Source organism: Acanthaster planci, linkage group LG03 (assembly GCF_054643075.1).
Source record: "Acanthaster planci isolate LZ-2023a linkage group LG03, COTS_SCS, whole genome shotgun sequence".
Lineage (NCBI taxonomy): Eukaryota > Metazoa > Echinodermata > Asteroidea > Valvatida > Acanthasteridae > Acanthaster > Acanthaster planci.
In genome coordinates this window covers 10,633,976-10,647,921 of record NC_141779.1, presented here as the reverse complement: position 1 = coordinate 10,647,921, position 13,946 = coordinate 10,633,976, and the positions used below count along the sequence as shown (strand labels likewise).

The window sequence follows — 13,946 nt, the reverse complement described above, 5'->3', positions numbered from 1 at the left end:
AAATGACAAATCAATTCTGTGAATTAAACACACATCGCATCTTCTGAGGTCAGTTCAGACAAGAAGATGGAAACTCACATGTCAGATGTTGCCGCCTTTTACAACATCTCGAGGAGTGGCATAAACGGGAATCTGCCCATCCGGCCCCATTCTTCTGATCCACCAACTCTTCAATGTCATTGTTACCTTTACAAACACTTTTGTTGGCAATGAACTGGTACAACCGTCCACAATCATCGTCACCAAGTTCAGAGGGAATTCCCAAACCAAACAAATCCCCACCAACAATGACCTCTGTAACTATGAGATCCATGACAGAATTTGAAAGATTGACAAGAAAACAACTGGATGGCCATCAGAATTTATCTTCATGACCTGGAGGCAAACACCTGTAAACAATGGCAACAAATCATACATGTATTTGTGTGCCTGTGCCTTGTATTCAGCAAGTTGTGAGGAAACTGGTGTGGTGCACGTTGTCTTCCTGCAAACATCTCATTCAGCCTGGTCGAATGATGCCAGTCGAATATTACGCACAGCCTCCTTCATATTCTTCTCACTGAATTTTAGCCACCATTGCCGCAACTTTACCTCAGAAACTTTACACATAAAGCTGGATGAAGCTTCACAATGTCATCCCCCACACCAATGTCAAATGCGGATTCATTCTGCCTTGCAAACTTTTCCTTGGGAATGGGATGTCGACCTTCAACAATGGCCCGAGCCTCCCCACACGATCTACTCAAATACAGCTTGACTGATGAATACATGTATCCATGACATGGAAACAGCCAGGACCTCTGTTTTGAAAAGAAAGAAAAGGTTGTGTCTTTAACTGTATGAAGGCTTGAAAGCTGTAGCCCTAAGCCTACAAGTTACATGAACAAATGTAGGCCTACATGTATGCTGACATGGCTAAGACCTAGGTCAAACTGCCAAAATCCTCCTTAAAATACAGTTGATTGAAATGTCAAAAACGAATTGAAGATAAGCCAAGTTTTGAGTATATTTTCTTTGGGAAACAACGCTAAGACATTTTGGACAAACCACAAAAAAGCTTTTTGAAAACACACATACAATTGTGTAATACATGTAGATCGTAACACTATCCAACAAAAACCAATGACAAAGGAAACAAAGGAACTTCGTCGAAAAACATCACAGGACATCACCGGAACATCCCCAAAACCAATGAAAATTATCCTCAGAATTCACTGATATTTCATAATTCTTAAAACAATCAAACACATACAAACCTTTGAAAGAAATGTCCAAATCTGACGTTCAAACTATCGGTGGAATGGTTATTTCTTTATCGATTGAATGGAAAACATGGCGCAAGCTTAATCCCCTTCAGTCACTACTGCGCATGTGATTTTCATGTGTTTATGCTTGACGCACTCTACTCCAATAATGAAATGTAAATTTCCGTAGATCCTGAAAGCACCTGAGCACTCTATGGGGTTCGTGATTGGGAAGGACAATAAGGACAATGATTTCCAAGCAAACTTGAACCCTTGATCGCGATTAGTCCATCCATGGCATACAACCATGATATAATGTAGCCACATGTAGGTCCAAAAATCGCAATCCATAAACTGGGCTAACCCAAAGGTAAGTTATAACGCCCCTTAACATTAAAGTGTAATTCACTGTGATTGTGAAAGTGGGGCATTTGTACACATTTTTTATCTTCTCGCTCTCAAGGAACATAGAACAATGCAACAAGCCTGGGTTCCTTTACCACTTGTTTGGTGTTCTACTCATGTTTGTGGGGTAACTACAGTGTACAGGCCTCGAAATACATGTAGTACTAGCCCAGCGTACAAATTCTAGCGAAAAATGCTCCGCGCTACATAAACTTGGTTCCTTGGTTGCCCGGTGGGCTAGTGAAAAATTCAGAATAAGCCTTCCTGTTAAAACTTAGATCAAAATATATAATGCTCGTCGTGATAATAAATACAAGATCGCAAAAACTGAGTTGTTGTGGATGTGTTTTTACTTGTGTTTTTGAAACGTGATGCTCGCGCGACAGGGCGATAAGCGACCATGAACGCAATGAATAGAGTAGACTGGTGGGTTGTAATACTGGTATAGCGTAGCACATGGTACGGTGCGATACCGCACGTGCACACTATTCTTGTTCACTATTTAGGCCACTTCTGCTTCTGACTACATGCCTCTCAAAAATAGTATCGGTAGGTCGGAGTTTTGTTGGGTCAATTTTTTGTGCTGATGTAATAGCCTGAATGGAGATGAAAGCTTTCAAATATTGTCTCAAACAGTGATAAAAACATTTCTTGATATATTTAAAATTTCTGCAGTCAACAGATCAAAAGAATTATGGACAAATCACACAATGTTAGTCAGGTAATCACAACGGCAAACTGGCCAGCAATGTGTGTGTATCGCCTGGTAAGCGTACAAGATGCATCCAGACAGGCGATAAACTACGTGCCATGGCAGGAACTTGTGAGCACAGAAAATAAATACATAAACAAGAGACCAACTTCTGTGAATTAACTTGAAGAAATCCTCTTGCAACATTGATGTTTTTTCGACCTGCAGCTGTATGGCTGCATGCGTGTACGACACTGATGTACATGTAGTTTTAATTGACTCTTGACCAGGACGTAAAGACTGGTTAGCACATTTCCATCTCGCGTTCTTTTGCATGGTTCTTTTGCGTGGTGGGAACCAGCGCAGCTTTACTTTCATGAATTGAACTTTGCGCACAAAATTTCACAACTGCGACTGCAAAACGCGAGTGGAACTCGTGAAAATGACAGTCGTTTCTTTTAAAAAAATGCAAATGAAGTAGGAAAACATATAAAAACAAGCGTTTTAACATGAGAAAGTGTTGTTGAATGGTGTTTTGTGAAGACAGAAAAGACATTGGCATTAATTTTCTTTTTTTTAATTTTGTAAATTTGTTTTTCTAACTTGCCGATAAAAATGTTAGGGTTGTGCCGAAAACTGACCACAGCTAGCTATACTGGGCATTGCAGGAGTCCTTGAAAGCGTTTGATACGAAGTATACACAAAGCCGTGTGCAAACAGCACCCTCTTCTGATTGGAAAAATTTTTCTCTCGTTCACCGCGCACGTGCGGAGGTCAGAAAGTAACCAAACATTCCCTTTTTTTGCCAAACGTAAGCAACCCAAATGAGACGAAAGACGGAGCAAAGAGATGATTTTGATCCCGGCTCCGTGACCAGTGACTCAAGTGACTTTTAACTAACATACACGCCTCTTTATTATTTATACCATCAGCCTTTTATTTTCCGAAATGTCAAATTCTGCATTGGTAAGCTGATACCAAATTTTGGGTTTTTAACATTTTTTAAAATATGGGCTAGTAAAATATCCATTGAACTAGCTCAGTGGGCTAGCCAGGAAAAAAAGCTAGCACAAGGCCTGGTGTAGTAGAAATGCAATGCAATGTTAGGGGTGCAGCAGGATAAACAGTGTCTTTAAAGCACAATGTACCTGGGTGAGCTGTCCAAATCCCTGCGGCCAGCTGTCCTCCTGGTAAGGATCTGTCGGGTAGGCTTGGATGGGAGAGCGATTCCCATGCCTGAAAATCTGCCAGAAATTCCAAAAAAGGCATCACATTAGGGGGAAGTACAGAGGTTTGGCACTGCTCTCCTCCTGAAAACTGCAGATTGAAATCACGGTTAACCACAGTGACATTTGAATTAAGACTGCATTCACTACAACATGTTGGCAATGTACATGTACCTCTATAGTACAATATGCATTGCCAAGCTACAAGCACATAAGGTTTAGAATTCCCCTAGCCATTCATGCATACATGAAACCCTTGAAAATAACAATATGATATCATCTTTTTTCATTCTTTGGTTTTCAATCAAATCCAACATTTACTTTTCATAGATTTTTTGTTTTCTTATTTTTCTGTTTCTTCTTTTTTTGGGGGGGGGGAGGTTCACACCCCTACAGTTTTTTAAAAAGGGAACAAAGTCCGCGATCCATTCATTACAGACTGGTCTGGTTCTTGTTTCCAGTGCAAGAGAAATAAACAGTAAAAGTGCTGTAACTGCGTGTATTGTCACAGCCTGATTATACCCCTGATAACATAGTCAAGGGCCTCAAAAAGTACAAGTCAACTTTGGCATTAAGTGATTGTGCACACCTAGAACTATGGGGTAGGGGGCCCACACTTTTTTTTTACAGAAATTCTACATGATATAAAATACAGGAAAATTGGAAGGGGAATCATCCAGCAAAATGACAAACATTTTACAGCCTCTTCATCTTTTTTAGAAAAAGTCACAAGTTTTGTCCTCCATCAAGAATGATGTCCATGCCATCACTGATGCCATCAAAGAAAACTAGATGACCCACTGTGAGACAGGGGCAAAATCCTGCTCCATTTTCCAAGCCTGCTTTACAAAGTGTGGCAACATGGAGCATACTTTTGTATAGGTTTTCTTACCATGTGCAAGTTAAAGTCTGGCAGTGGAAAACTGACTGCTGCATCCGATACATGTAATAATATACATAAATGGAATCAGACTGCCAGTTTGCTTGTCTCCTTGCTCTACACTCCAACTGACTGTCCAACATACTGGTGTAGACGGTAAATCTGTCCCCCGGTAAAACTGTCTGGGGGGGGGGAGATTTACCTAGGTAAGTGTTTCCTCTGACCCGGTAGATCTGTCCCCCTCCAGGTTATTCTGTCCCCTCCAAGTAATTTTGGCCCTTCCCCCCTCATTTTGCCACACAGAAGTTATTATGTTTGTGTTAGATTGATGAATTCAGTCCATATGAAACACAAGTTGTAAAAGAAGGGAGAATGAGATTTAAAATCAACCAGGCTGTTTCTGTAAGAAATCAGTTAAAGGAACAATCAGTTTGAGTTGCACAATCTCCTCATCGAAAGTTCCACAAAAAAGTGAAGTTTTCTGCAAGTTTTTATCTGCTAAACACAGGCATTGTCTCAAGTGGCATTTTAGAGGCTTTTTTGAGTCCAAAACACCTTAGAAAAATCGAGGTTTTAGATCGTGTGAGTAAGTGCATTTGACCACTGAGCGACGAAGTGCAGTGTGGTTTTCTGAATGGCCACTGCCGGGCTTGTGCGCTTGGCAGCCAGTCAACATGGCGTCTGCGCGCAGTAGCCTCACATGTGCCGTCGTACACTGGCAGATATGGACTTTTTTGTCTATGGTGTCATGAGATCATGGATATCACTAAGCGCTGTTTTTTTTTACTGTAATTTCAAGAGAAATAACAAGTATCACTATATTTACTAAGGCAAAAGGACTAACTTGCATAATATTGGTACTCAATTCATCCACCCCTTGGGGAGTACAGTACTCTCCCTCTTATGAAGAAGAGTGCAATACAAAACAATACTGAGGCCAAATGAGTACTGTGCTCTGCTCTAACCCTAACAGTCCCAAATCTTCCGATTTTGATATGATTTTACATACACCCTAGAGGGTGGGATTTTGGAAGTGGGGAGGGGGCAGGGATGGAAATGTCAGGGCATAGTATACACGCTGCATTGTCAGGCTAGCTGTTTACACATGTTTAACATGTTGAGAAATATGTACTTTAGGGAGAGATAATATTTTGCGAAGATACGGTTGTGAAGTTGTGAAATTAATAAAGTGTCTGTTTTCCATGTACATGTAATACATGGATTTATTTATTGCAAAATGGTCAAGCCGATGTGTGATCAGTGTGGTTCCCTGGCCACAGATTTCCCAGACGTCTCTGTACATAATCTTAACTTAAGTAGTTGGAATTATCGGGACTGGTATCCAAAGCACCATAAACGTTTGTTGCACGAATACGCTGCACCTGTTTTTATCATGTGACATATGGCCACAAGAGAATGCAGGTGTGTAGGGATCACCGAGGGATAAGCTGAGAGGTGAGGATGGTAGAATGTACCTCATTTTTTGCCAGTAACATGTGAAACGCTACAAAATACAATCGATAACAGTAGTTCCATATAGGTTAGCTACTATTAATAGGGTCTTTAGGGGGAGAATTTGCTTTAAAGCAAATGCAAACGGATGTTTTATCTGGTAGGATGACTGGGCGGCTTTCAAAATGCCATAGCGTGCGTAACCATAAAAAAAGGTGGAGTGCAGTAAGGTCGATGCATGGGGGAGTAGGCCTATCTTACTGTTCAGGAAGTAATTCTGACATGTCTGAATCTAGTACTAGTACTGGCCTAGTAGCCTAGTACTACTAGTGCTACGGTACGACGGACTAGGCCCTAGGCCTACTCAGCATACTCAGGGTAGGCCTAGGCCCTACAACCAGAACAAAAAAGCTAAATCTTCAAATACAAAATCCCCAAGACTTATTTACCACGTGAGTAAGTTTCAGCGTTCTGCCTGAGCTGGAAGCACTGTCAAACAATGAAAAAGCTGTCAAAACGCCCGCGACGAGGACAATGAGCGCAGCCATGTTCTAGACCGATTGCAGACAACTTCATGAAACAGCGCCCTCCTTCGTCTGCTTTGGTCAACGCCAAATCCTGACGAAAGTAAAGTGTGTAAGGTTTCTTGTGCAGTAAACCGTGTCTACAAGTCAGTGTAGTCAGCGACAACGAATAGGTCTTCAGAACCGTTTGGGAACTTTGCAGCTCTTTATAAATCCTACAAAACCAATATTTGGAGGAGAATAAAATATGTTATATTGAGAAGCCAGACTTCATTGAACACGATAAAAGAGAGGAAGCTGACCTTTCGGGAAGAGAATACTGTGGCCTTGGAGCAGCTTCGCCTTACCCAAAGAAAACTCGCGCGACATAATGCTCTAGTAATAGGGATCATTGTACAGATGTGGAACTTTAATTAAGTGGCCTGGCAAAAGTGGTTGGTTATATCACCGATTTGTGCCGTTATTTCAAAAACTTATGAGTGTATATCTGGAGTGTATTGATGTATTGGTGCAAGATGTCTTTTATGTCCACTAAGCAAATTAAGGGCTTGCCCCGAATCACGAAGTATATATAGCAACAGTGTCTTTAGTACAGAGACTTCAAATTGTTGTATTCACATGAATTCAAAGAATTCAGTGTACCAGATTCAATGTGGCTCGAAAAGGTTTATTCTCGTCCTGTACGCCGTACGCATACTATTCCCATTCCTATAGCTAAACTGGACCAAATCCAGTAGGCCTAAACGCCCGAGTTAGAAAAAACTTCATTCGCATTGCTGTTATATCCGTCAGCGTGTGTTAGAATGCTACAGCTACTTCCAATCATTTTATTATAAGAGAAAAAAGAGGAGAAAACAAAGACAACACAGAACAAATATAACTACAGTTTGCACCAATGGGCCTCAAGACCCGCGTTCCGGTTTCGGCCATAACTAAAACCAAGACCTTGACAAACCTAAAAGGAATGGGTGCCATCTGCACAGTGATGCGGATCGATTTCTCAGCTGGCATAGCGACGGCTTCAGGGACTCACTCACACTGATGGAAGATAAGAGGATTGACCCAGTAAACAGCTCTTGGCCAGTCTGACTATAGCCCGACCATGGTCTGACCCCCGTCTATGAGGCAGGCGCCCTCATGGCTCCCCTTTCCCACCCCTTTCGATCATTCCAACGATGACTAAGGATCTCTTCCGAAGGTGGGAAGAACCCTATTGGGAATAAAACAAAACGAAGCAAACAAGACAAAAAAGGGGAGGGGTGTAGTGGTATCCCCAACTCATCGAATGCTACTTTGATGCATGTGTACGATTGGTGTAACTAGGCTTTCATGGAACGTGGACACATACTGTACACAGAAGGCTTTGGCCGGCTACAAGGGTACAGTCCACTAATTCAAGCCCCACTGAAAACAGTGTAAAATCAGCACTGTTCAGGGCCAAATAGCATGGACGCCAACACCCCTGAGATTTCTGAAACACAAATGAAATTCTTGTCTGGTCACTTATCTTTCAATTTCTTTTCAATTTTTGTGGGTTAACCAATTACATTTTTAATTATTCCCACAAAACCAAATCATCCCTGAAAAGTGATTTTTGCGAAGTCTGATTGCAGCCATTTTTCAAGTGGCAACCCTCAACTTTAACGGGCACTTAGGACCATTTTTCAACCGTAGTTTTTAGCCCTCCTGCTCTCATATGAAAGCTCAAAGACCCAGGGAGTTGATCCCGGCAACGATTTTCACAATCTCACCATTTTGCGGGCCAAACAATCTCCTTTTTCAAAAGATACTGTGGGAGGCACTTTTAATGCTAATGAGCTGGTCAGAAATTCTCACTTGAATTAGTGGTCTGCACCCACAAGGCTGCAAAACACACGTGTGACCGTGGGAGTCGCCCACATGCGACTGCCGCCATTTCCCGTGCGTGTAAATGCCTGCGGTAGCCAATAATCCAGAGACGACACGCAAGTTAAACTGGAGTTGCTAGAAAAAAGTTGAGGGAGGGATACATGCCCCAACGAATGTCCAGGCCCACGGGTGCCCCTCTCCCCGATTTCAAATCTAGCAACGAACAAAACCCACATACAAGCCACGGCACACTTCATGTGAAAAAAATATATTATGCGCTTCCTCGAATAAGCCCTTCTTCAGCGAATTCATTGGTTAAAATCTGTTCAGAACCGACACCGACTACAGCGTTTGGCTGCGACCTAAGGAACAAAGAAAACTCACTGGGTGTGTTCGATTGCTTTCTAATGGAGGCGTTTGATAGATATTGCCCAGGAAATAGAATGGGTCATGTCCTAAACTCGTCTTTTCGGGAAAGATGAAATTTTGATGACCGTTTGTTTAATTATGCTAAACCTTTAATAGGCGGCTGGTTTAGCAATTAACTAGGTTAAGAAACCATCAAAATTCCATCGCCAATTTTAAATCAATTAGGTGATGAATCAAAAGAAATAATGGTCTCCCCTTAAAGTAATCACTGGACCTCGAGGTTGATGCCTTCGTGGAATTGATGATCTCTCCGAGTCTCCGATCGCTTTCAGCCCGATCACCGCACCTCATCATCGGCCCCTGGGGGTAAGCGGCCGTGCGTGCCCCCCGGTATGTCGTCGGCGGATCGCTCACTCATTTCGCCCCTTGCTCGATGAAATACAATAGCCCAGGCAATAATCCAGGCTAACACGTACTCATAAATCTTCCACTAATTGATTTACCTGATTTTTTGGATGGGGCGACGAGATTTTAAAAACTGGGTTTTCGTCGGCGCTTGCCGTGTGAAATCGAAGGGAAAAGGCTGCATCGCCTCACGTGACAAAGCCCACCATTGTTTTCCATTAATTTCGGGCAAAGAGCGTGTGTTTAAATCACATTTTAAGATGTCATCTCTAAATTCCATGTCATTTCTTTTGTTAAGTGTATTTCATAGAATGCATATTGGTTGTGTAAACATAGTTTGAACCGTCTAAACAGAATTGCCCAAATATGGAACTGTTATGAAAAAAGGGTTAACATTAAAATTCAAATTAGTCAAATGACTTTGTAGAGTTTGATGGCACCGATTAGTACTCTGACATTACGTTTTGAATATTATTCAGAACTTATAATTTTTTTCAAAAGTCAGAATACTTCTCTGTGTAGGAGCACTACAGATGTTCATTACCTAATTGCCCAAGCGCTAAGCGACAGCCACTCGAGAACCAATTTTATGCCTTGTGCAGGACATGACGTTTGGCTGGTAACCTATTTTGCTAAGTAAGAGTTTTCGGCTATCACTTAATTCTTGTGGCTTTCATCGTGTTTCGTGAACTCCCCCCCCCCGCGCCATACGCGTATCAATGGGAAGCAGTGCTGGAAGGCCGACCACGTTCCATATCCAGCGCCTACATAAACCAAGAACCTAAAGACAGTCTCCTGTATCATTGCGAATGCCAACTGGCTTTGCATTGTATGAAACTCCATGGTATTACCATGGTACAACTGATGTTCTGAGAGGTTGACTGTGGTCTTCTACGAATGGGGTAGATTTGAGCGGGAAATTGGAGGGGGGTGGTGGGGGTGACCCCCCATGGAAATTTGAAAACGGGTGGGCGGGCTGACACCATACGACATTATATAGGGGGCAATGTTCATGATACATATGTACATCAGCGTACATTCCTGCAGAATCTTTTATCAAAAGGGCATTTTATGACTGTTTAAATTACTTTCCGTATAGCCCTTTTTGAGTGTTATTGAATACATTTTGGTTGTTGGGAAGTCCACCTCGTAGTATGATTTAAACGATGCGCTCTGCAATCTTTCGTAGCAGCATTCCCTGACACGTATCTTCAATTCACGGGCGTAATTTGCTTGACGAAAGACGGGCTAATAGTGGACTTGTAACGACACGTCTAAACACCTTACAAATACCATCTGATAAAAAAAAACACCAGGAACATTCCACCAAATTTCGATGTGATTTTGGTTTGGGAAGAAAAAAAAGTACTCGATGGATCCCCAACGTATTTGCTGACAGACGTTTTATTGACCCACCAGTCGACAAATCTTGTTTTCAAATTTGCTTCAGTTCGTTCAAGCCTGTCTGAAGGACATTGCCACGTTTCATTCCGATCACGTCTGTCTCTGATTAGACTTCAGACATTTGGGCTGTTCACCCTTCGTCATGCGTCGTTATCCTCGGGTTGCTACAAAAGTTTTAAAAAGTAAAACATGTAACCACATTGGTTCGCTACGCACACAAAAACATTGAATCATTGTGACAGATATTGGCCGCTCCTGGTTCCCTGCAGGGTATTTGTTTACGGCACAAAAATTTACCTAAACCTTTTTTTTTTTTTTTTTCGACAGTGTAAAGGTAGAGGCGCACACAAAAATCGACGTAATACTGGTAGAGGAAGTATAACTACAAATAATTTGCAGGATTTTCATTATTACCAGTAATATGAATGATATCAATATGAAAGCTAGGAACAAGCAAACAAAACAGAGAAACAAACACAGACTCAAACGAACAAAAACTCAATGTCTACTGACGAGCTCAATAACTTCCAGATTGTTAACGTCACACAAGCAACTCTTTGTGCCTGTCAAAAAAGATCGAAATCTTCAGTTAGAGATGATTCAAATCGGAGGCGAGCTAGACATGGCGGGTTTAATTCCCCAGCCCAGGATAAGAGAGGTTTTAATTTTTGGTCATCATGCAGAAAAACGACGCTACCCCCAAGGTTGCTCCCAGGCCCAATGCACTCTCTTCCCCAGATGACACCAGGCGCACTCGTCTACTTTCCAAGATGCGCCGGATTACGCACCCGGTCATGGTCAAGGATTCTTCAATTTATAAGCCTGCTGAGCATCGCGTTAAGTACCTGGAGGGGTATGAGAACCAGTCTCTGAGCGACGGAGGGAAAGCTACGAGATGTGATCCTGATGGCGAGGGGACCTATTGTCCCTGGGATTAGGCCCAGGCGTTGGGGCATCACGTCCTCCAGAGTTCCTCGCTGTCTGCGGGGTTGGTGAGCGGACAGCCATGGTTTCCTCATCAGCACGACAACCGCATCATCAAATCAAAAAGGGGTGGGTGGATATTGAGATTACCGTGATGCAACCTGGAGAATCTTTGGCATGAAGCAAAAAGTCTTTATTGGGTTCGCCTATATTCATTTCCAGTGTTGTAGGTCCTTTATTGAAGTTATTCCCAAGCCCCTCGTGGTGGGACATCAAGACTTGAAAATCAGAAGTACATTGTGTATGAGAGGACGCCTTCATTTTAGCCAGGACATTTGAACTAATATCAGCGAAACTAGTGTGCTGTACGTCCATCTTTCAGTGGACGGCATCGAGTCTGGGAATACATGTGCAAAATGCTAAACATTGTTAATGCGTGGGAAGGCTGATTCTGGGTGCAAAATGGTCCTTGTAATTGAACAGCGGAGTCTTAGCCTCAGTCTGGGGACTTTTTGGTGGGGACTAAATCTCGTAGAGAAGGGGGAGGTGGCAATAACTGGCCTCCTACATTGGATCGAGTCGATTGAGGAGTGCTTCGGTATACCCATGCACGTACAACAGGGAGCAGCTGCTTTGTGTCAGATTTGGGGACGTTTGTCTCAACTTGGCTGTTTGAAAGAAGACCAACACCTTGCATTATTTGGAATGCGCGCTTTCTTCTCCTGCCGCATCTTGACTCGCACGCCTTAACTTTGTTTTATGACATTCAATGTTACAAAATTCAGCCTATCGCCGTGAGTCAAGTCAGGCACGGGGGGGGGTATGTTAAACATTTAGCCATAAAACTGATCTTGAAAATAATAGGGTATGCGGGTTCTCCCCGAAGAAATCGGCTTTCCTGGGATCGATCTTTTTAAAACATGGTACGCATGGCAAAAGTGTCATTATGAGTACAAGTACATATACATCTGTGCAGTTGCAGAGCATTGAGACATAAGATTTTTTTTTATGGTGATTTTGTAGTTCATGGCCTCACGCGAGCATTGAGCACGTCAGTGCGAAAAGTTAACTTTTCCTTAACCTGTATCGGAAAAGTAGACATTTTGCGAGAACGGTATGTCTGATGGTCATGAAATAGTGTCGAAATGATGGAAAGACGTCCCTGGAAAACGACTGAAGTCTGGGCAGAAAGAAAGATGCATTGCGACGATATCGGAGAAATATCAGGGTACGGAATGATTCTGCCCTCAGAAATTCAAATTTCAACACACTATGCTCCAAACTGCCAACACGTTGGGCAACATAAAACACAATGTTCAGTAATTTGTGTCTCCAAGCAAAGTGATCGTCACAGAAATGAAACTGTGGTCTTCTTTTGTGATGTGCAAAAGGCAGATCGGGTCTTTGAATGGAAACATTCACAGTCTAATATTTTCATCGGCATCGTTCTCACTTCCACAGTGACAGTGTTCAACATGGCCGTTTCATTGCAAAGTTACAATGTTTAATGATAGGTCTGTATGTTGTGTAACCCCCCCCCCCATCGAGCGCAAGCTGTAAGTTTAATCCATTGCAAAGTGATTGCAGGGAAGCTTCACAAAAATGGCATAAACATCCTCTTCGCCTGTTTGTGGTAAAACATTTAAAGATATCGCCGTAGCACAGATCGGCTGAAATTTCAATGGGATACTGAGAGTGTCGGCAAACACCTTTGAAGTTAATTCCTAGACCATTAAGTGTCTTTTTCGTGAACTTTGCCGTTTTCAACTGAACCTAAATCAAAATAATATAGTTCATTTCCGCCAACTTTTCCCAGTTGCGTGACAAGTTGTTTTGTGACAGTTACGCTCTGGCTGCAATGCCTTTGCTGCTTTCGGCCTCGCTTTGAAGTCTGAGGGAGGAGATTAGCGAATTTATTTCGTAGGCGGTAGAATCGAGCGGCGTCTCCTTCTGAAGAAAATGTGCTTCAAACATCTTCACAGAAATCTCGTGCATAAGCCGTTTAAGGTTTAGCGATAACACTCGAGTTTAATGACTCTACAGGTTGTTCCCAAGTACGTGAAAAACTAACTTGTTAGCAAGTCCAAACAGTTTCTGTTTTGCACATTAAAGAGCCCTTGAATTGCACTGTTGTATGTTTCAATTTAATCTCATTTAAATTTCTGGGTTTTCTCTAATTTAATCTGTATTTTGGAGACTTTTGGTTTTTACGCTGATAGAAACTTGCATATTTGTGAACAAAACAGTAATGTTATCTCTGGCTCTGAACCTCAACGTAACGTTGAATACGGGCGTTTCACAGCAGTGCGCCCCCAAGATTTTGTAACGCGTTGAAATGAGTTGACGGTTGACCCTTTCCAAACGCGCATTGCCTGTAGACAGATCTGGACGTGTCAACCCATTCAAACGCGCATTGCGTACTGTGACCACTGCGTTACAAACTCTTGGCAGGGCACTGTTATGAAACGCCCGTATCAAATTGTGCACAAAATCTGTTTTCCTGTGGTAAATTTCCATTTCTTTTGTCAATTGCCGTTGTGTAAATACATTGCAATAAGCCAACAAGCAATCGCT

At 42.3% G+C, this 13,946-nt stretch overlaps 1 protein-coding gene across 2 annotated transcripts in view; it reads right to left on the bottom strand.

The window, feature by feature from the left end:
• LOC110988281 (prostatic acid phosphatase-like) overlaps positions 1 to 6,485 on the bottom strand; it is a 55,709-nt gene extending 49,224 nt beyond the window's left edge. For both annotated transcript variants that reach the window (XM_022251641.2, XM_022251642.2), the window contains exons 1-2: positions 6,348 to 6,485; positions 3,489 to 3,584 (exon numbers count right to left, since the gene is read on the bottom strand). In XM_022251641.2, coding sequence (XP_022107333.2) covers positions 3,489 to 3,584; positions 6,348 to 6,446 — 195 coding nt within the window. In that variant the 5' untranslated portion in view covers positions 6,447 to 6,485. The remainder of the gene's footprint in view (positions 1 to 3,488; positions 3,585 to 6,347) is intronic.
• Between the last annotated feature and the right edge of the window lie 7,461 nt (positions 6,486 to 13,946).